Genomic DNA, 24,372 nt, shown 5'->3' on the forward strand with positions numbered 1-24,372 from the left:
ATGACACACTTCTACCAAAGCTTTATGGTATAGACATTTGCAGGTTGATAAGAAGTCACTGACTATATGCTGGAATTCTTCTTTGAGGTGTGCAGTATGTAATGGGAGAGTTTTATTGTATTATGAGTGTTGTGTGTGAGTCAGAGTCTCCCATGTGACTCATTAAATCTCATTGTTTGAGTAAGAGGTTTGCAGCACATGTGCTGTGTATCCAGTCCGAGGAGTCCCACCTATTGTAAGATTCTCACCTTTACCTGTGACTCCTCCCCCTCTGAACTCCTCCTCCTCTGATCTCCTCCTCCCCATCCTCTGTTCTCCTTCTCCTCTGATCTCTTCCGTGTTGGAATCAACTTCCACCTTCTCCAGGCATTGATCAATTCATCCAAGACTTATACTCAGTTCCTCTACTGTGTAAGTCCCTTTATTCTTATTACTTATTGGTTATTGTATTGATCAGAACATTGATGACCTCTCCATCCATATTCACTGAGAATTTATTCTATTCTTATTATGTTCTTAATTAATTCATTTTCATATTATTTATTAATAATTGTATTGATCAGGATACTGATCACTTCTTCGTCCACAGTTACTGAGAGCTTATTTTATTCCTAATACTTATTGATTGCTGTATTGATCAGGACATTGATCCCAACACCATCCCCATTCACAAGTAGTTTATTTTTTTTATTGATTATTAGAGAACGTTTATTTTATTTTATTCTTATTGCCTAATATTTTATTGATCAGGCTACTGATCACATCTCCATCCACATTCACTAAGAGCTTATATTATTCTTAATACTTATTGATTGCTGTATTGATCAGGACATTGATCACATCACCATCCCCAATCACAAATAGTTTATTTAATTTATTATTATTTATTGATTATTAGTGAACATTTATTTTATTCTTATTGCCTAATATTGTATTGATCAGGATACTGATCACTTCTTCGTCCACAGTCACTGAGAGCTTATTTTATTCCTAATACTTATTGATTGCTGTATTGATCAGGACATTGATCACAACACCATCCCCATTCACAAGTAGTTTATTTATTTTTTATTTATTGATTATTAGTGAAAGTTTATTTTTTTCTTATTACCTAATATTTTATTGATCAGGATACTGATCACATCTTCATTCACATTCGCTGAGAGCTTATTTTATTCCTAATACTTATTGATTGCTGCATTGATCAGGACATTGATCACAAAACTATCCCTATTCACAAATAGTTTATTTTATTTTTATTTACTTGTTGGATATTGTATCACTCAGGACATTGATCACATCACCATCCCCATTCAAAAATAGTTTATTTATTTGTATTTATTTATTGATTATTAGTGAAAGTTTATTTTATTCTTATATTCTAATATTTTATTGATCAGGATACTGATCACATCTTCATTCACAGTCACTGAGAGCTTATTTTAATTACTAATACTTATTGATTGTTGCATTGATCAGTACATTGATCACAACACCATCCCCATTCACAAATAGTTTATTTTTTTATTTTATTTATTTATTATTAGTGAAAGTTTATTTTATTCATATTGCCTAATATTTTATTGATCAGGATACTGATCACATCTTCATTCACATTCACTGAGAGCTTATTTATTCTTAATACTTATTGATTGCTGTATTGATCACGACATTGATCACATCACCACCCTCATTCACAAATAGTTTATTTTTTTATTATTATTTATTGATTATTAGTGAAAGTTTATTTTATTCTTATTGCCTAATATTTTATTGATCAGGATACAGATCACATCTTCATCAACATTCACTGAGAGCTTATTTTATTCCTAATACTTAATGATTGCTGCATTGATCAGGACATTGATCACATCACCGTCTTCATCACTAAAAGTTTATTTTTCCTATTATTTATTGATTATTAGTGAAAGTTTATTTTATTCTTATTGCTTAATATTTTATTAATCAGGAAATTTATCGCATCACCATCTCCGATCACTGACAGGTTATTTTATTTTATTTACTTGTTGGATATTGTATCAATCAGGACATTGATCACATCTCCGTCCACATTTACTGATAGTTTTTTTTGTATTACTTATTTATTATTACTGAGATTTTTTTTTCTCATTACTTATTAAATATTGTATTGATCAGGACAATGATCACATCTCCATCCACATTCACCGAGAACTTATTTTATTCTTATTACTTATTGATTATTGTACCAGTCAGGACATTGATTACACAACAATCCATATTCACTGAGAGTTTATTTTATTCCTATTATGTATTTATTGATGTATTGATCAAGACATTGATCACATCACCATCCAAATTCAATGATAATTTATTTTATTTTTATTACTTATTAATTGTATTGATCAGGACATTGATCACATCTCTATCTACATGCTTTAGGAGTTTATTTTATTATTATTATTATTATTATTATTATTATTATTATTATTATTATTATTACTTATTAATTATTGCATCAGTCAGGAAACTGATCACATCACCATTACTGAGAGTTTATTTTTTTCTTATCACTTTTTGATAATTGTATTGATCAGGACACTGATGACATCTCCATCCACATTCACTGAGAGCTTTTTTTTTTTTATTTCCTATTGATTATTGTATCTGTCAGGACATTGATTACATCACCATCCATATTCACTGAGAGTTTTGATTTATTCCTATTACGTATTTATTGCTGTATTGATCAAGACATTGATCACACCACAATCCAAATTTAATGATAATTTAATTTATCCTTATTACATAATAATTGAGAGTTTATTTTATTATTATTACTTATTGATTATTGTATCAGTCAGGAAACTGATCACATCTCCATCCACATTTACTGAGAGTTTCTTTTTTTTCTTAATACTTATTGATACTTGTATTGATCAGGACACTGATGACATCTCTATCCACATTCACAGACAGTTTATTTATTCCTATTATTTATTGATAATTAAATCAGATTAGGACTCCAATCACACTTATTTTATTATTAATATTATTATTTATTAATTATTGTATCAATCAGGGCACTGATCACATCTCCATCTACATTCACTGAGAGTTTATTTATTCCTATTACTTATTGATAATTAAATCAGATTAGGACACTGATCACACCTATTTTATTATTATTATTTATTGATTAGTGTATCAATCAGGGCACTAATCACATCTTCATCCACATTCAGTGAGAGCTTCAACCCCCGTCTTTGTTGGTCGGCAGACCTTTTATACAACAATACGATCCATAAAGATCCTTGATGGAGTGGGAAGGGGTGAGAACCTCTGTCAGGGTATTATAGCTCTTTTTTGGGAGATGTCCCCTTCTTCCTTTATACATAAAAGGTTGCAACTCAGGAAGTGAGGGAGATTCTTTCTACATCTCGCCTATTCAGTGGGTGTCAAGGAAAACAGAAAGGGAGAGAAATATCTTTATTGGGGACACAAAGAATGGTTTTGACCAGGGGCGGACTAGGAATAAAATTCAGCCCTGGAAATAATTTCATACCAGCCCCATAGCATTATTATACCGACCCAACAGCATAACGTCATTATTTTCTTGTTCATAAAAGGGAAAACCATGCATTTTAAAGCACATTTGAAGAGTGTATTATAGATAAGACAGATATGAAAGCATATAGGGACTTTATATATATATATAAGAGCAAATTCCATTTAAAAGTGGTTAAAGTGCGGACATGGTACAGGAGGTGTTCATAGGCTGTGTGGGCATGGTACAGGAGATGCAGGGGCTGCGGGCATGGTATAGGAGATGTCAGAGGCTGCGGGCATGGTGCAGAAGATGCAGGGGCTGCGGGCATGGTACAGGAGATGTAGCAGCTGCGGGCATGGTACAAGAGAGGAAGAGGCTGCGGGCATATTAAAAGAGATGCAGAGGCTACGGGCATGGTGCAGGAGATGCAGGGGCTGCAGGCATGGTGCAGGAGATGCAGGGGCTGCAGGCATGGTGCAGGAGTTGCAGAGGCTGCGGGCATGGTGCAGGAGATGCAGGGGTTGCGGGCATGGTACAGGAGATGCAGGGGCTGCGGGCATGGTGCAGGAGATGCAGGGGTTGTGAAAATGGTACAGGAGAGGCAGTGCTGTGGACATGGTACAGGAGATGCAGGGCTGCAGGCATGGTGCAAGAGTTGCAGAGGCTGCAGGCATGGTGCATGGGGATGCAGGGGCTGCAGACATGGTGCAGGAGATGCAGGGGCTGCGGGCATGGTACAGGAGATGCAGCAGCTGTGGTCATGGTACAAGAGAGGGAGAGGCTGCAGGCATAGTACAAGAGATGCAGAGGCTGCGGGCATGGTGCTGGAGATGCAGGGGCTGCGGGCATGTTGAAGGAGATGCAGGCATGGGGCAGGAGATGCAGGGACTGCGGGCATGGTGCAGGAGTTGCAGAGGCTGTGGGCATGATGCAGGAGATGCAAAGGCTTCAGGCATGGTGCAGGGACTGCAGGCATGGTGCAGGAGATGCAGGGGCTGTGGGCACGTTGCAGGAGATGCAGGGTCTGCGGTCATGGTGCAGGAGATGCAGAGGCTGCAGGCATGATGCAGGGGCTGCGGGCATGGTGCTGGAGCTGCAGGGTCTGATGGCATGGTGCAGGAGATGCAGAAACTGTGGGCATGATTCAGGGGCTGCGAGCATGGTGCAGGAGATGCAGGGGTTGCGGGCATGGTACAGGATAGGCAGGGGCTGCGGGCATGGTACAGGAGATGCAGGGGCTGCGGGCATAGTGCAGGAGATGCAGGGGTTGCGGGCATGGTACAGGAGAGGCAGTCCTGTGGGCATGGTACAGGAGATGCAGGGCTGCAGGCATGGTGCAGTAGTTGCAGAGGCTGCGGGCATGGTGCAGGAGATGCAGGGGCTGCGGACATGGTGCAGGAAATGCAGGGGCTGCGGGCATGGTGGTGCAGGGGCAGCGGGCATGGTGCAGGGGATGCAGGGGCTGCGGGCATGCTGCAGGAGATGCAGTAGATGCAGGGGCTGCAGGCATGGTGCAGGAGATGCAGGGACTGTGGGCATTGTGCAGGAGTTGCAGAGGCTGTGGGCTTGATGCAGGGGCTGCGGGCATGGTGCAGGAGATGCAGGGTCTGTGGACATGGTGCCGGAGATGCAGGGGCTGTGGAGGGGTCTCACTTACCCTTTGGTGAGGCGCCTTACATTTAAAAATGGTGCCGCCCGGCGTCATCACATCACCGCACATGCGCCGTTTGCCCGAGAATAGCCGAGCATATACGGGCTTTCCCCGAGCGGAAGCGCATGCGAAGTGCACATGTCGGACCTGCTACAGCCATTTTTTTTTTTACAGGTCCCATTGACTTTCAGCCAGCTCCAGGGCAGGGGGACTTGCCGGCCTACCTGGAAATTTCCTGATATCCTGGTAGGTCAGTCCAGCCCTGGTTTTGACCCTTTCCTACTACATCCCAAACTGTCCAAAAATAGCTCTCTTAGGTAGGTGCTAAAAGAGAGAATATAGATTTTGTATCTTTTCTGCTTACCAGAGAGATTGCCAAGTAAATCTATATTGCTCTCTGCCAACCAGAGCAGAAGGATTTGCTAGTGAGGTCTGCTCATTGTGATCAGGTGCAGCTCAGTTTGTCTGAAGTGGTCCAATAGGGAGTCACATTGGACAGTGGGAGGAAACCTGACAAATGAGTGCCAAGGCAATTGGTACAGCCCTAGTGATTGGCAGAGGAAAGTTCATTGGTGCATGCTGGGATACTGTATAAATGCAAATGGCACATGTGCTTGGGGTCTTTCAGCTGGAGAGCAGGGTCCTGGGGGGAGGGGCGGCTGCCCCTCCTTTGTAGAAATTGCCATGCGGCCTCAGGTGGTTGACCTGAGGGCCAGAGAGTCAGAGAGGAGCTGAACCCGGAGGTCATGCAGAGCTGACTGGAAGAGAGACACTGGAAAGGATTCTGCCTACAGTGAGTACAGATCTGTGTCATGGGGCCTGTCCTGAGAGGACCATCCCTTCAGCCAGAAGAGTCAGTGGATGGGTGTCAGTCAAGGGGATGCTAGAGAGTGTCCTGAAGATAATGTAGTTGCATCAATTCTGCTGCTAGAGAGAATAAGAAGACTTAATTCTTCCATATAAGTGGCAGTATGGTTAAAGCATTGTGACTGCTTCCACAAAAAACCTGGTGAGGCCAAGCGAGAGTTGTCCTTATCTACTGTAAATAGTTTTAAGTTGGAGTATCCCACTATTCCCTTCTCCAATCCAAGTTTCACTATAAATATGAAACCAAATCCCCTGCACATTGCACATGTGCTTTGGGTCATTCAGCTGGATAGCAAAGTCCCAGAGGGAGGGGGTGGCTGCCTCCTCCTCTTTAGAGGTGCCATAGTAGTAGTCAACCTGAGGGCCTAAAGAGAGCTTGAGGGGAACTGAACCCAGAGGTCCTGTAAAAGCTGACTGAAAGAGGAGACACTGGAGGATCTGATTCTGCATACAGTGAGTACAGTGTTGTGTCAAGGGGCCTGACCTGAGGGGGGCCACCCCTGCACCTAGAAGAGTCAGTGGATGAGTGTCAGTAAAGGGGATGCTAGTGAGTGTCCCGAAGATAATGTAGATTCACCAAGTCTATCGCTGGAGAGAAAAGAGCAAGGAGAATTAACCTTTTCCATACATGTGGCAGTATGGATTAAGCAGGGCAGCTGCTTCCACAGGCAACCTGGTGAGATCAAGTGACATCTGTCCTTATCCATTGTGAATAGTTACAGTTGGTGTTCTGTTCTCGCTACACTTTTGCCCCTGGCATGTATGTAGCTCATCATACAGTTTAAACCCTGAATCCTAAAATAACCAGACGGTCTGTAACTTCGGGTCTTTATTACAATGAACAGATGGTGGTCATATAAGAATAGGATGTACACAGCGATATCGATATGCGATATAAAATGGTGAAACTAGAAATAAACAGATAAATGAACATATAATAAGAACATGAACATAAACAAATGTCCACTGGATATACAGTTAGCAGTCTTTAGGCATTCCAGCGACGCTGCCTCAGAAGGATAAGGATTTCCTTGGGAACATGTGGTGCAGGTTTAGCGGACTCCCATGCGGTGTGTTCTAATAGAGAATGAAAAAGAACTTGAAGTAGGAGGTGGAGCTAGTTACCAGTAATATAACAGGAAATGTGTAATAAAATAGATTACTGTCCATCAGTAGTCTTTGTTAGAGTGGCATCTTGTGGACAATGTTGGTATTGCAAGTCCAAAGGATATTAATTTTTTCCTTATAGGCTGAAGGCACGACAGTTGGAGTGTTCCACTATTCCCTTCTCCCATCCAAGTACCAAAATAAATACTAAAAACCAACACCCCTGGTTTGATTATTGTGTGATGAGCCATGGGGAGTAAGGATGGATGAGTGAACTGTTCCCTAAGTGACTGTGTGCTGGTAATCAGAGGCGGCTCAAGAAGTCATAACACAGCAAGCCCTACAGGGACTGTGCTACATATGTAAAGGGTTTACTCACACTCACTGCACCCCCAATCCCTAAAGTAAAAAAATAAATTTAGGCCTATTCTCCCTAATGTTAAAGAGAAGAGACAACGACCTCTTCCCCTCAACTTTGGCCCTGTGGTTGTGGGGGGTCTGCAGGCAGGGGAGGTTTATCGGAATCTTGAAGCTTCTTTTAACCACTTACCGACCGTTCGCTGTCGATTTACGTCGGTACTTTGACGCTAAATACCGGGGTTATGGCAGCAGATAGCTGCCATATCCCCGATATTTTTCGAAACGGCGGGCGGTCCGCTTTCACATAAGGGTGGTCCCAGTGGCGGATTTGCCGCAAGATCCCCCTTTCGGTGCGGCGGAAGAGGTGCCCCCTCCGGCCGGGTCCCACTCGTTTTCTCCGCTTACCAGACCCGTCGGCATCGGCTGAAAACGATCCGGTCCATGCTCCTCACAGACAGGAAGCCGAATGAGGGCAAGATGACCCCCCCACTCGACTCTAAGGTCTTGGAAGACCGGAGCAACGTCAAACGTTGTCTCCTAGCAATGGCTTTAAAGCGGAGTTCCGGCCACAAAATCGTCATAATCGATTGTGGGGCCATCCGCTTGCTTTTCGTCACCTGAAAAGGAAATGGATAGTTACAATATTTTTTTTTTTACCTTGTTATTGTAGAAAAATATACTCACCTTTCTTCCACTTCCTCCCTCGGCGGTCGCGGCCCGCGCCATCACTTCCGGTTTGCAATGATTCCTGGGAACTGAACGTCATCGCTCCCAGGAATTAATGCGATGGCACCGACCCCGCTCGTCACTTCCGGTGCGATGCCGCATTCCCTGCTAAACAGCTTCTGGGCGCCGCACCGGAAGTGACGAGCGGGGTCGGTGCAGGCGCATTCTGGGAGAAGAGGACATGAAAGAGGACGCAGAAGAGGATCGCGCTGGCTTCAGCTGCCCACATCCCAGATGGCAATGGTAAGTATTTCTTCTTGCAGGTAAGTGCGACCCGGGACAGTATCCATTGACCATCTTTTTGACCCCAGATCTCACAATAAAGAGATTCTGTCATGCCTATTTCTATTACAAGGGATGTTTACATTTCTTGTATTAGGAATAAAAATGATCATAATTTTTTTAAAAAAAAAACTGTGAAAAAATAGAAAATTATAAATAAAATAAATAGGAAAAAAAAAATTAAAGCGCCCCATCCCCGTTAGCTCGCGTGCAGAAGCAAATGCATTTCCCAAGCCCCGCCCACATATGTAAATGATGTTCCAACCCCACATGTGAGGTATCACCGCAATCGTTAGAGAGAGAGCAATAATTCTGTCCCCAGACCTCCTCTGTAACTCTAAGCTGGTAACCTGTAGAATTTTTTAAAGTATTACCTATGGGAATTTTTAAGTACCAATGTTTGTCGCCATTCCATGAGTGTGCGCAATTTTAAAGCATGTTGGATATCTATTTACTCAGCGTAACATCATCTTTCACATTGGGCTAACTTTATGGTTTTCTTATTTTTTGATTAAAAAAAGTGAATTATTTCCAAAAAAATTGCGTTTGGGAGACCGCTGCGCAAATATGGTGTGATAAAAAAATATTGCAATGATCTCCATTTTATTCTCTAGGGTCTCTGCTAAAAAAAAATGTATAATGTTTGGGGTTTCTAAGTAGTTTTCTAGCAAAAAAAACCTGATTTTAGTTTGTAAACTAGTGTCAGAAATAGGCGGGGTCCTTAAGTGGTTAATATAGGAGGGGGGGGTCTCAGATATTACCCCCTACCATTGTGTGAATAAGTAAGAGTAAGAAGTCCTTTAAAAAAAAAAAAAAATCTCACAATATGAGTCAATTGTTGATGCAGATCTCTGTCAACCATGATGAACAAGGTCCACTGACTCACCAAAAGAAAAACATAGTTGTAGAACTATCCCTGCAAAGGCCTCCGGACGTTGCTTGTCTTCCCGGTGGCTGCCCTCACCTTGCAAACCCATACCCCGCCCCCCCCCCCCCCCCCGAGACACCTCTGACATACTTGAGGACTGAATGATTACTGTTTACATCAAGTTATTTCTGGTTTATAATTAATTTTTGCGACCCCCATTTAGATTGTCTGTTATCGAACAGGGGAAATGAGTGTAAACTCAACCCTCTCTACTCCTTTATTTTTATTGAACCAGCTGATGTCATCCAACATTCGGCCAATGTGGACTAGACTTTAATGTTAAGCCCCGTACGAAGGGGCAGAATGTCCGGAGACATTTGCTGGTTCAAAAAAAAAAAAAACGTCCGACGCTCTGCCCGTGTGTATGACGGTCTGTCCGAAGAAAACCAGCAGCGGATCAACTCCCGATCAGTGCTCTCAGTCAATGGCAGAGAACACTGATCAGAGGGTTCTGGGGAGGGGGGCGTCCCCCTGTCAGAACACAACAGATCAGTGGGGGGAGATCACTGTACTAACCTCGCATGGTTAGTACAGTGTCTCCAACCAGAGCTGACAGGTTGAACAGAAAAAAAATATTAGTGTGTACCCATCTCTAGGCTGCAATTCAACTGTTCTTATCTCAATGTTTATAAACAATGTTACTTTGTATCTCTCCATCTCCCGTCTGATCAATGTTTATAAACAATGTTACTTTGTATCTCTCTATCTCCTATCTGATCATTGTTTATAAACAATGTTACTTTGTATCTCTCCATCTCCCGTCTGATCAATGTTTATAAACAATGTTACTTTGTATCTCTCTATCTCCTATCTGATCAATGTTTATAAACAATGTTACTTTGTATCTCTCTATCTTCTGTCTGATCAATGTTTATAAACAATGTTACTTTGTATCTCTCTATCTCCTGCCTGATCAATGTTTATAAACAATGTTACTTTGTATCTCTCTATCTCTCGTCTGATCAATGTTTTTTAAACAATGTTACTTTGTATCTCTCTCTCTCCAGTCTGATCAATGTTTATAAACAATGTTACTTTGTATCTCTCTATCTCCCGTCTGATCAATGTTTATAAACAATGTTACTTTGTATCTCTCTATCTCCCGTCTGATCAATGTTTATAAACAATGTTACTTTGTATCTCTCTATCTCCCGTCTGATCAATGTTTATAAACAATGTTACTTTGTATCCCTCTATCTCCCGTCTGATCAATGTTTATAAACAATGGGGTAAATTCTCTAAGACCCCGTTCACACTGGGGTGACCTGTCAGGTGACCTGGTCGCCTGACAGGTCGCTGTAGGTCGCCTGCCATAGAGAAGCTGTGGACCCGTTTTAATAGGAGCGACACAAGTCGCTCCGACTTAGAAAAAGGGTCCGGAGCTTCTTTGGGGCGACCTGGAGCGACCTGCATTGACTTCAATGATATGAAGTCCGTGCCGGCCGCTCCGAGGTCACGGTGCGAGCTGCGCACCGCGACCTGTGAGGTCGCCCCGGCAAGTAGCGTCGCCCCAGTGTGAACGGGGTCTAAGAGTTAAATAATGGCAAATAAAATGCAGTTAAATAGCGCATGCGCTAACAATTGTGCAAGTGTTCAATTCATTTGGAATTTTGCTTTAAATACTGAATTCTGTATTTGTTTGATTTAGCGGTAATTATTCTATTTTAATTATTTAATGCGGTAATTGACCGCATTAAGCTGGTTAATAACAAAGTGCCCAGTCAATGAGCCTCCATTATCAATGTTGGCCAGTTCTTCCTGCTTTAACATTTGTGTGTTGCCCAGTCTCTGGGTGGTAAGGGTCATAGACATTGCCAAATCTCCGGTGTCCAAAGACATGTGTATTGGTCAGTCCCTTTTTCCACCACTTCTGTGGGCTGTGAGGGAGATAGTCTGCTTGGTTTTTTCATCATTTATGGTTACAATGTCACTATAATGTTTTTTCTTTTTTTCCTCAGAAACGATTACAATGCAGAAACAAGGATATCAAGACCCTCCCCCTAATTATGCAGCCATCACAACCACCGCCCCTCCCGAGAGTTACCCGATGTCCTCATACACCGGAGAAAGTGCACTGGTAAAAGGGGTCCCTCCAGGGCTCCAAAGGCTGTTACAGGTGAGATCATTCCTTGTAATGTGTATGATCATCCATTATTCGGTGTCTGCTCCTTCCATGCTACCTGCTCATTCTCTAACTCCCCTCCCCCCCCCCGCGCGCGCTATAGCCGAAAGATGGCTACAGTGTGGACCTTAATTGCTGGAAGGGGGGTCCATGTACGTCCTCCCATGCATGAGCTGCCTTCGTGCTTCCTGCGGAGCGTGCGCGGCTTGCTCTGTGATCAGCAAGTCCATGAGACTTGGCTGATCACAGATCAGAGTAAGGGGCCGGCCCTGGCCCCTACCATGTGATCAGCTGTCAGCCAATGACAGCTGATCATGTGATGTATACAGCAGCTGGCGATCAACTTTTTTTTTCTCCCCACACTGAGAAAAAAAAAAAAGCCGATCGGACATCGGTCCCGAAGAGGAAGAGCAACTGTGCCACCTACTATTGCCCACCTGGGCCACCTACTAGTGCCGGTCAGTGCCACCTACCAGTGCCACCTATCAGTCATTGCCCACCAGTGCCACCTATCAATGCCCACTAGTGTCATCTATCAGTGTCAATCAGTGCCCTATCATCAGTGCTGCCTATCAGTGTCACTTACCAGTGCCTATCATTGCCCAGCAGTGCCACCTATCAATGCCCACTAGTGCCACCTAGTGCCACCTATCAGTGCTAATCAGTGCCCTATCATCAGTGCTGCCTATCAGTTTCACTTACCAGTGCCTATCATTGTCCACTAGTGCCACCCATCAGTGCCACCTATCAGTGCCCACCAGTGCCACCTATCAATGCCCACAAGTGCCACCTATCAGTGTCAATCAGTGCCCTATCATCAGTGCTGCCTATCAGTGTCACTTACTAGTGCCTATCATTGCCCAGCAGTGCCACCTATCAATGCCCACTAGTGCCACCTAGTGCCACCTATCAGTGCTAATCAGTGCCCTATCATCAGTGCTGCCTATCAGTTTCACTTACCAGTGCCTATCATTGTCCACTAGTGCCACCCATCAGTGCCACCTATCAGTGCCCACCAGTGCCACCTATCAATGCCCACTAGTGCCACCTATCAGTGTCAATCAGTGCCCTATCATCAGTGCTGCCTATCAGTGTCACTTACCAGTGCCTATCATTGCCTACCAGTGCCACCTATCAATGCCCACTAGTGCCACCTATCAGTGCTAATCAGTGTCCTATCATCATTGCTGCCTATCAGTTTCACTTACCAGTGCCTATCATTGTCCACCAGTGCCACCCATCAGTGCCCCCTATCAGTACCCATCAGTGCCACCTATTAGTGCCCATCAGTGCCCATGAGTGCCACATATCAGTGCCACCAATTACTGCCCTTCAGTGCCGCCTACCAGTGCCCTTAAGTGCCACCCATCAATGCCACCAATCAGTGCCACCTATCAGTGCCCACCAGTGCCGCCTTATCAGTGCCCATCAGTGCAGCCTGTCAGTGCCTATCAGGGCCCATCAGTGCCGCCTCATCAGCGCACATTAATAAAGGAGAAAACTCACTTCTGTTCTTCATTTTCTGAATCACTATGACCCCGATCATTTCAGCCTGAGATTCACAATTCTCTTATTTTATTTCCAGACCGGTGGATGGAGGGGGTTGAATTTCAGTGATGCAAAAGACACTTAGGCGCTGCCACTCAAATCCCATATATGACAAACTCACCCTTGTCTTTAATCTTGTGTAAATGTGTCATTTATATTATCATATGCTCCTTGAGATATAAACTTTTGTAATCCAATAAAGTTTACAATATATATATTATACTATATATATGGCCTTATCTTGGAGTTAGCTGATGTTGGTGGGAGTGGTAGCTGTTCATTCCTATGTGCTGCCGAGGAAGAGAACAAGGAGCGAGCAGATCAGTACCTTTCAGTATGCCCAGCACTGAATTAATACAGAAGAAGGGGACAGGCTGGAGAGACACGGGCAGGGTAAGGATTCTGGTCTACACAGGGGAAGGTGCGTTTTGCCGCCACCCCCCCCCCCTTATCCTGGCTCCCTATGGTGGTCACCTAAGTGGCCTTATGCTGGTGCCGGCCTTTGGTGCATAGCTCCCAAGTACCCATCTTTGGAACCAAACTCATCACTCCTCTGTCCCTATTTGTTCCTCAGTTGTCCCTCTTTATTTCTCAGTTGTTTCTCCATGTTCCTCAGTTGTCCGTCTTTGTTCTTCAGTAGTACCTCTTTATTCTTTAGTTTTGCTTCTTTGTTCTTCCATTTTCCCTTTTTGTTCCTCAGTTGTCCCTCTTTGTTAAGTTTTCCCTCGGTTGTACTTCGTTCCTCTTTTTTGTTCCTCAGGTTTTCATCTTTGTTTCTCTGTTTCCCTTCTATGTTCCTCAGTTGTCGCTCTTTGTTTTCCAGTTTTTCCTTTTTTCTCCTCAGTTTTCCCTCTTTGGTCCTTATTTGTTCCTTAGCTGCCCTTCTTTGTTCCTCAGTTGTCATAACTTGTTCCTTACTTGTCCCTCAGTTGACTTTCTTTGTTCCTTAATTATCCCTCTTTGTTCCTTTTTGTCCCTCTTTATTCCTCGGCTGTCCCTCTTTGTTCCTCAGTTGTCCTTCTTTGTTCCTCAGTTGTCCCTCTTTGTTCTTTAGTTGTCCCTCTTTGTTCTTTAGTTGTCTCTCTTTGTTCTTTAGTTGTCTCTCTTTGTTCTTTAGTTGTCTCTCTTTGTTCCTCAGTTGTTCCTCTTTGTTCTTTAGTTGTCTCTCTTTGTTCCTCAGTTGTCCCTCTTTGTTCCTCAGTTGTCCTTCTTTGTTCCTTAGTTGTCCCTGTTTGTATCTCAGTTGTCCCTCTTTGTTCCTTCGTTGCCCATCTTTGTCACTTAGCTGTCCTTCTTTGTTCCTTAGTTGTCCCTCTTTGTTCTTTAGCTGTCCTTCTTTGTTCCTCAGTTGTCCTTCTCTGTTCCTTAGTTGTCTCTTTTTGTTCCTTAGTTGTCCCTCTTTGTACCTCAGTTGTCCTTCTTCATTCCTTAGTTGTCCCTTTTAGTTCCTTAGTTGTTCATCTTTGTCACTTAGCTGTCCCTCTTTGTTCTTCTGTTGTCTCTCTTTGTTAGTTGTCCCTCTTTGTTCCTTAGCTGTCCCTCTTTGTTCCTTAGCTGTCCCTCTTTGTTCCTTAGCTGTCCCTCTTTGTTCCTTAGCTGTCCCTCTTTGTTCCTTAGCTGTCCCTCTTTGTTCCTTAGCTGTCCCTCTTTGTTCCTTAGTTGTCCTTCTTTGTTCTTCAGTTTTCCCCTTCTGTTCCTCACTTCTGTCTTTTCATTGCACAGTTGTCTCTCTTTGTTCCTCAGTTGCCCCTCCTTTGTTGTCTAGTATTTCTAGTATAAATAGGCCCACCTCTGTCTAGAAAGAAAGGCTTGATAAAGAGCTGCCATGGGTGTTCCTGCACACCTTGATGAGACCACCTGGGATGGAACCAACTAGCGAGAGGAACATTCTACACCCAGACTACAGACTCCAATCCTAGGTGATGCTAGTCTGCCTGGAATAAACTTTTCTTTGTGTGGAATGTCATGATGTGTATGACAGCATTCTTGTATAAAATACCTTCCCTCATCCTCCAGTCTTGTCACCATCTTCCAGGAGACACTTCCACGTCATCCAGGGCTTGATCTGTTTTCTCCAGTATGTTCTATTCACACATCTTCTATTTATCATTCCCCAGTTACTATCTTTCCATCCAATGTAATCTCTACGTTCTCTCAGTACTTTCTTCCTTTCATCATGCTCCGTTCCTGTGTCCTGTCATTGGTTGTCCTCTAGAAGAATGGAATGGTAACTCTTCTCTTGTCTTTTCAGATGAACCAGATCTCCATGCAAGAGAAATGTAAGAATCCCACCAATTTCTATTTTCCATGAGCAATTACAGTAAAACCTTGGATTGCGAGCATAATTTGTTCTGGAAACATGCTTGTAATCCAAAGCACTCTTATATCAAAGCGAATTTCCCCATAAGAAATAATGGAAACTCAGATGATTCGTTCCACAAATCCTTCAGTTTATAGTCTATATACAAAGATTATAGCAATGTGATAGGTTGTGTAACCATAAAATGTCCATCCACAATATGCAGCCTTCCCAAGGGGATTAGAAGCAAAATCTAGCAGAGCTACAGAATATAAAAGAGATGAGAGAAGCCTCTAAGTGTAGCAATATGGTTACATTTAATGAAGGTTCAACATTTAGCAACTCACGTGGTTAATGATTAAAATAGGCACATCTAAGTATGCAGGCATCCGGGGTAAAGCTGTCCACATAGACCATCTTCTGAACCACTGGCTCTCACCACTGTCAGTCTGCAATCGTGACCGGGAAGAATAGCCTGCAGTAGAGTGATCTGAAAGTGAGGCTTTGAATCACTCGTGGAGTGCAGCGGGGAAGGGATGATGAAGATACCCCGGATGCCGGCATACTTAGATCTGCCTCTTTTAATCATCAACCATGTGAGTTGCTAAATATTGAACCTTAAATGTAACCATATTGCTACACTTAAGAGGCTCCTCTCTTCATTTTTATACATGACACTACTTGTATATCAAGACATCGCTTGTATATCAAGTCAAAATTTATTTAAAAAATTTGCTTGTCTTGCAAAGCGCTCTCAAACCAAGTTACTCTCAAACCAAGGTTTTACTGTATAATGGACAAAAAGCAAAGATAATAATGTAGAACGGCCGTTAAATTTTTCCAAACTTTCCTACTTTTCTGAAAACCAACTTCCTCCTCTTTCCATGAGGACCATTGTGGAGATTATCTTCAGGCAAAAATTGTTTTTTTTATCAGGAGAGTATGTGTAGTAAAGATCTGCTTTTAAAAATCTTCTTCTTATCTTCTTCACCTTATAGAAAGTCTGTCTTCAGACACTCTCAGCCGCGCATTTCCCAACCAGGGGACTGGAGACTTGCACTTGCTTTTTCTGTAGCAGGGCAGTGCTGTATTTAGGCCTAGGCCAACAAGGGCTGCACTTTGCAAGGGGGGCCGCAAAAATGCCGCCCCTCCTCCACCTGAGACTCTATTGGCCACTGGTTTCTAGAGCCGCCTCTCTCACTCCCCTCTTTCTCTCACCCCTTCTCTCTCTCTCACCCCCATTTCTCTCACCCCCTTCTCTCTCTCTCTCTCTCACCCCCTTCTCTCTCTCTCACCCCCATTTCTCTCACCCCCTTCTCTCTCTCTCTCTCTCACCCCCTTCTCTCTCTCTCTCACCCCCTTCTCTCTCTCTCTCACCCCCCCCTGTCTCTCTCACCCCCGTTTCTCTCACCCTCTCTCTCTGTCTCTGTCTCATCTCTCTCTCTCATCCTCCTCTCTCTCTCTCATCCCCCCCTCTCTCTCTCTCTCTCATCCCCCTCCCTCTCTCGCTCTCTCTCTCATCCCCCTTTCTCTCTCACCCCCCGTCTCTCTAACCCCTCTCTCTCTCTCTCTCTGTCTCTCTTTCTCTCTCTCTCTCTCTCTCTGTCTCTTTCTCTGTCTCTGTCTCTCTTTCTGTCTCTCTGTCTCTCTTTCTCTCTCTCTCATCCCCCTCTCTCTCTCTCTCATCCACTCTCTCTCTCTCATCCGCTCTCTCTCTCTCTCTCTCATCTCCTCTCTCTCTCTCTCTCTCATCCCCCTCCCTCTCTCGCTCTCTCTCTCATCCCCCTTTCTCTCTCACCCCCCCGTCTCTCTCACCCCTCTCTCTCTCTCTGTCTCTCTTTCTCTCTCTCTCTCTGTCTCTCTTTCTCTGTCTCTGTCTCTCTTTCTCTCTCTCTCATCCCCCCCCTCTCTCTCATCCGCTCTCTCTCTCTCATCCCCCCTCTCTCTCTCTCATCCCCTCTCTCTCTCTCTCTCTCTCATCTCCCCTCTCTCCCTCACGCTCTCTCTCATCCCCCTCTCTTTCTCATGCTCTCTCTCATCCCCCCTCTCATCCCCCTCTCTCTCATCCCCCTTATTTCTCATCCCCCTCTTTCTCTCTCTATCTCGCTCTGTCTCATCCCCCCCCTCTCTCTCTCCCTCTCTCTCTCATCTTCCCTCTCTCTCTCAACCCCCCCTCTCTCCCTCCCTCCCTCACCCACCCCCTCTCTCTCCCCCACCCCCTTTCATGAGATTTTAGGGGTTCATGCTGGGACTTGTAGTGCTTTAATTTTGGAGGGAGTCACATCCGTTTAAAAAGAGGTGTGGAGCAAATTTCCATAGGAGGGGGGGGCGCCCAATTTTAGTTTTGCCTAGGGCAGCACAAAACCAAAATACACCACTGCAGCAGAGTGACTAGTCGTATAAACACCCCCCCTGTAGGTTTAGCCCTATTATCTATGTTGTAATCAGTCAGAGCTTCCCCAATAAGTAGAAGGACTTATTAAAGTTAAGTGATCTTTTGCCTTCCAGTCACGGTTCCACCCACCGCTTGTCTTCCATGCCTTCCTTCTTAGCGCAGCATCCAGTCACAGTGGAACCATAGAAAGCTTGGAGGTCACGACTCTGGGCACCACCCACCAACCCAACATGTCTGCCCATAGCCTACCCACACATGCCATGTGTGGCCTAAGAGGTCTTGAGAAATGTATTTCTGCAGAACACCCTAAGTACACAATCAGTTATTGTAGAGAGAGTGACAGAACCATCCTCTAGGTGGCTCGATCGTAGAGAGTTTTTGGCCAGTGACTGATGATGTTACTGGCCATAATAAACAATGATCACTCTGCTTGGGAGCAAGGTAGGTAGGAATTAAATATGGGCAGGGCCAGGACAAGGGGTGGGCAGAAGGAATGGCTGCCCTGAGTGCGGTAGAGATTTTGGGGGGTTGTGCTAGAATGTTTTCTGTTAGGAAGAGGGATTTGGCTGGGGGGGGGGGGGGGTAGCTAGTGTTAGTAGGGATGATTGAAGAGATTTGTGCTAGGAGGGGAATTTGGTGGAGAAGGATTAGTGGTAGGAGAAGGAGAAGGCGGGGGGATTTGTGCTGATAGAGGTAGATTTGGAGGGGGGAGAGGATTTATGCTCAGAGGGGAAATGTTAGGGGTTGAGGAATTGTGCTAGGAGGGGGGAGTTGGGGAAGGAGAGGATTTGAGCTGGGAGGGGGGATTTGTGCTTGAACAGGGGGAAAATAATTTTGGGGGAGAATTTTGGCTTGCAAAGGGAATTTATGCTGAGGGGATTTTTGTGGAGATTAGTGCTTGAATTTTTTTGGAGAAGAGGGAGATAATTTTTCTCATACACTGGGGGGCGTTTGGCTTCTTTGCCCTGGGTGCTAGAGGACCTTGTCCTGGCACGGAATATGGGCATTACAGTAAAAAGAAGGAGACAGGGTGGGCATCTAGGAGACATAGAGCCTGGAGATGAGGTTGTGTGAGATATATTCCACCAGGACTGAGACCTTCCAGGAGACTTGAAGAATAATAGGGCTGGGATAGAGAGAATGTATAGGAACTCATATCTGACCAGGACAGTGACTTACCAGGAGACTTGCAGAATAATGAGGTTTGGATACTGAGGTTGTATATACACTATATAGCGGAATTGAGTAGAATGTGGTTCACATATGAGGACCATGAAGCATAATAAGCATAAAGGTGGAGTTTAATAGAATACGGTTCACAGCTGAGGACCATGAAGCAGAATAAGCATGAAGGTGGTCTTGAGTAGAATACAGTTCACGGCTGAGGACCATGAAGCATAATAAGCATAAAGGTGGAGTTTAGTATAATACAGTTCACAGCTGAGGACCATGAAGCAGAATAAGCATGAAAGTGGACTTCAGTAGAATACAGTTCATGGCTAGGGACCATAAAGCAGAATAAGCATGAAGGTGGACTTGCGTAGAATACAGTTCATGGCTGAGGAGCATGAAGCAGAATAAGCATGAAAGCAGACTTGAGTAGAATACGGTTCACGGCTGAGGACCATGAAGCAAAATAAGCATGAAGGCAGACTTAAGTAGAATACGGTTCATGGCTGAGGACCGAGAAGCAGAGTAAGCATGAAGGCAGACTTTGTGTAGAATACAGTTCACAGCTGAGGGCCATGAATCAGAAAAAGCATGAAGGCAGACCTGAGTAGAATACGGTTCACAGCTAAAGGAACCATGAAGCAGAATAAGCATGTATGCAGACCGGAGTAGAATACGATTTACTCCTGGGAACCATGAATCAGAATAAGCATGAAGGCAGACTTGAGTAGAATACGGTTCACGGCTGAGGACCATGAAGCAAAATAAGCATGAAGGCTGACTTGAGTAGAATACGGTTCATGGCTTGGGACCATGAAGTAGAATAAGCATGAAGGTGGACTTGCGTAAAATACAGTTCATGGCTAGGGACCATAAAGCAGAATAAGCATGAAGGTGGACTTGCGTAGAATAAAGTTCATGGCTTGGGACCATGAAGCAGAATAAGCATGAAGGCAGACCGGAGTAGAATACAGTTTACAGTTCAGGACCATGAAGCAGAATAAGCATGAAGGTGGACTTGCGTAGAATAAAGTTCATGGCTTGGGACCATGAAGCAGAATAAGCGTGAAGGCGGTCTTGAGTAGATTGTGGTTCACGGCTGAGGACCATAAAGCAGAATAAGCATGAAGGCAGACTTGAGTAGAATACAGTTCACGCTGAGGACCATGAAGCAAAATAAGCATGAAGGCAGACTTGAGTAGAATATGGTTCACAGCTAAGGACCATAAAGCAGAAAAAGCATGAAGGCAGACTTGAGTAGAATAAGATTCACAGCTGAGGACCATGAAGCAGAAAAAGCATGAAGGCGGACTTTACGTAGAATACGGTTCACAGCTGAGGACCATGACACAGAATAAGCATGAAGGCAGACTTGAGTAGAATACAGTTCATGGCTAAGGACCATGAAGCAGAATAAGCATGTATGCAGACTTGTGTAGAATACGGTTTTCGGCTGAGGACCATGAAGCAGAATAAGCATGTATGCAGACCGGAGTAGAATACGGTTTACTCCTGGGAACTATGAATCAGAATAAGCATCAAGGCAGACTTGAGTAGAATATGGTTTACTCCTGGGGACCATGAATCAGCCTTAGCGCAAATAAAGAGATCTACTCACACGTTCCTGGCAGCACCCAGTCCAGAGGTAAAGCCTCCAGCAAAGGTAGTCCTGTCTCTGATCCAGAAAGGGGGGGATCCAGGGATACATAGTTCACCCTCCTCTCGGCATGGCGATCCATTCCCATGGGGGGGGATACTATCCTCTCAGAGCTCCAGACTATTTACCAGTAACCCAGCCACCATCTGGGCACACCTCCCGAGGGCTTGGCTAGCCCTTACCAAATATTTAGACAGGAGATTTGAATTCTCCCTCCCTAAGCTCCAGAAGCTTCCTCTAGTGGCAGAGGGAAGTAATCAAACTCCCTGCATGTGAATCCCCGAACAGACCAAACTAAACAATCCCTGCTCTTCTCATTACAGCAGAAGCCCAACTAAATCTTCAAAACTGAGACTGACGGGTCTTTTGTAAGGGTGCCAGTCCTTATGTAACTAAGCTCACTCACTGTACTGCATCTATGGGGGAGCAGCGTTACCACCCTAGCACAGGACTACAGAGCAACTCCATCTCTTCCGTTTACTCAATGTCCGCCGACACCTGCCGATCGTCAGGCAGAGACACAGAAATGTGATCTGCATATGTAAATGAGGCAGATCGTCGTACTGTCAGTAGGGAAGGCATGGATCCTGTGTTCCTGCAAAGCAGGGACTATAATTCATGCCTTCCCCTAGTAAAAGCACCTCCCCCACAGTACACATAAACACTGGCTAGGCACACAGTTAACCCTCTGATCCCCCTAGATGTTAATCCCTTCCCAGCCAGTGTCATTAGTACAGTGACAGTGCATATTTTTAGCACTGGACACTGTATTAGCCCCTTTTCACATCGGGTGATTTGACATGTCAAATCGCCGCCCTATTGCCAGCAATGTCACCGCCCCAATCTGTGTGACTTTGCAGCACTACACCGATTCCCAAAAGTAGTTCCTGCACTAATTTTGCCAACTTCGGGGGCAATTTCAATAGACATCTGTGCAAGAACCCGCACAAACAGTGCCGGGACAAGGTCATCCAGCACCCAGGGCAAAGATGCCCAACTGCGCCGCCCCCCCCCCCCTTTCCCTTAGAGTTTGGGCCAGGGCACCCCCGTCCCTGCAATAAACCATTGCACCCAGGGCAGTCGCTCCTCCTGCCTACCCCTTGTCCTGGCCCTGCGCACCAATGTCTCCCACATTGCCCCCCCCCCCCCCCCAACTTGCACTGAAATGCTGGTTTGAAATCGTGCGAGTGTCCTCCTTAATATCGCAGTTCCACTATAAGTCGCTGATCCCCGCCATTACTACCAAAAGATAAAAATATTCCCTAATTTGTAGACGCAATAACTTTTCTGCAAACCAATCAATATACACTTATTGGGATTTTTTTTTTTTTTTATACCAAAAATATGTAGCAGAATACAAATTGGCCTAAATTTATAAAAAAAAAAATATTTTTTACATTTTTTTTTTATTGGATGTGTTTTAGAAAGTCAAAAATATACAGTATCTCACAAAAGTAAGTACACCCCTCACATTTATTTGCAGAGCATGATTCCCTCCCTTCGGAGACTGGGCCGCAGGGCAGTATTCCAACATGATAACGACCCCAAACACACCTCCAAGATGACCACTGCCTTGCTAATGAAGCTGAGGGTAAAGGTGATGGACTGGCCAAGCATGTCTCCAGACCTAAACCCTATTGAACATCAGACGGAAGGTGGAGGAGCTCAAGGTCTCTAACATCCACCAGCTCCGTGATGTCATCATGGAGGAGTGGAAGAGGACTCCAGTGGCAACCTGTGAAGCTCTGGTGAACTCCATGCCCAAGAGGGTTAAGGCAGTGCTGGAAAATAATGGTGGCCATACAAAATATTGACACTTTGGGCCCAATTTGGACATTATCACTTAGGGGGTGTACTCACTTTTGTTGCCAGTGGTTTAGACATTAATGGCTGTGTGTTGAGTTATTTTGAGGGGACAGCAAATTTACACTGTTATACAAGCTGTACACTCACTACTTTACATTGTAGCAAAGTGTCATTTCTTCAGTGTTGTCACATGAAAAGATAGAATAAAATATTTACAAAAATGTGAGGGGTGTACTTACTTCTGTGAGATACTGTCTGTAGTAGAATACAAATTGGCCTAAACTGATAAAGAAATTGGATTTTTTAAAAATTTTTACATTTTTATTTTACAAAATATATATTTTTTTTTTTCAAAATTGTTGGTCTTTTTTTTTTTTATTTATAGCGCAAAAAAAAAAAAAAAAAAACACGCACAAGTGATCAAATACCACCAAAAGAAAGCACTACTTTTGGAAAAAGAAGAACATCAACTTTTTTTGGGTACAGCGTCCCAAGACCGCGCAATTGTCATTTAAAAAAATGCAGTGCCGTACCAAAAAAAAAATGGCCTGGTCATGAAGGGGGTAAATCTTCCTGGAGTAAATCGTGCGAGTGTCCTCCACAATATTGCAGTTCAGCTATAAGTCACGGATCGCCGCCATTACTAGTAAAAAATAAATAAAAATATCCCCTAGTTTGAAGACGCGATAACTGTTGCGCTAATTTTTTTTTTTTTTTTTTACCAAAAATATGTGGCAGAATACAAATTGGACTAAACTGATGAAAACGTTAGATTTTTATTTATTTATTTTTTTTTATTGGGAATGTTATTTAGCAGAAAGTAAAAAGTATTGTTTTTTTTTTTTTCAGAATTATCGCTCTTTTTTTGTTTATAGCGCAAAAAACAACAAAAAAAAAAAAGCACGCAGAGGGGATCAAATACCACCAAAAGAAAGCTCTATTTGTGGGAAAAAAAAGGACATAGGTTTTTTTTTGGGTACAACGTCGCACGATCCATGTGATTGTCAGTTAAAGAAATGCAGTGCCGGATCGCATATAAAATTATCTGGTCATTAGTCATTAAGGGGGGGGGGGATTTTCTGGAGGACGAGTGATTTGGTCTTCCAGGAGTTCGGTCACAGCTTTATGTTGTCATTTTATTCCTTTTACATCCTTCCTGGCTGTGTATTTATTCAAACTGCGCCCATAATTTGTCCTCTTTGGTTTGGTCATGTGTTTACAATAAGGTGCGTTCTTTTCTTTCTTTTTTTCTTTTCTTTCTTTTTTTTTTTCTTTGTTTATACAAAATCCTATTCAAATCCCCCGGCCACGCCCGGCCATTCCTTAACCACCTCCACACCGGATGATTTCTGGCACTCCATGTAAAAATATATATATATTTTTTTTTTTGCTAGAAAATTACTCAGAACCCCCAAACATTATATATATATATATATATATATATATATATATATATATATTTATTTTGTAGCAGAGAACCTAGGGTATAAAATGGCGGTCATTGCAACTTTTTATGTCACACGGTATTTGCGCAGAAATTTTTCAAATGTGTTTTTTTTTTTTGGGGAAAAATATATATATATTTTTTTTAGCAGAGAACCTAGGGAATAAAATGGCGGTCATTGCAACTATTTATGTCACACCGTATTTGCGCAGAAATTTTTCAATTTTTTTTGGGGGGAAAAAAAACAGTTTTACGAATTAAAAAAAAATTACTCAGAACCCCCAAACATTATATATATATATTTTTTTTAGCAGAGAACCTAGGGAATAAAATGGCGGTCATTGCAACTTTTTATGTCACACGGTATTTGCGCAGAAATTTTCAAATGTGTTTTTTTTTGGGGGGAAAAAAAACAGTTTTACGAATTAAAAAAAAATTACTCACAACCCCCAAACATTATATATATATATATTTTTTTTAG

General features: G+C 43.5%; 1 protein-coding gene across 1 annotated transcript in view; it reads left to right on the top strand.

Annotated features, from left to right (window-relative positions):
* The first annotated feature begins 11,414 nt into the window (after positions 1-11,414).
* Positions 11,415-24,372, top strand: part of LOC309554235 (phospholipid scramblase 1-like) — a 54,975-nt gene continuing 42,017 nt past the window's right edge. Inside the window, exons 1-2 of the mRNA XM_082255872.1 lie at positions 11,415-11,566; positions 15,372-15,399. Coding sequence (XP_082111998.1) covers positions 11,420-11,566; positions 15,372-15,399 — 175 coding nt within the window. The 5' untranslated portion in view covers positions 11,415-11,419. The remainder of the gene's footprint in view (positions 11,567-15,371; positions 15,400-24,372) is intronic.

This window comes from Pelophylax lessonae (assembly GCF_965119305.1).
Source record: "Pelophylax lessonae genome assembly, chromosome: 4".
Classification (NCBI taxonomy): Eukaryota; Metazoa; Chordata; class Amphibia; order Anura; family Ranidae; genus Pelophylax; species Pelophylax lessonae.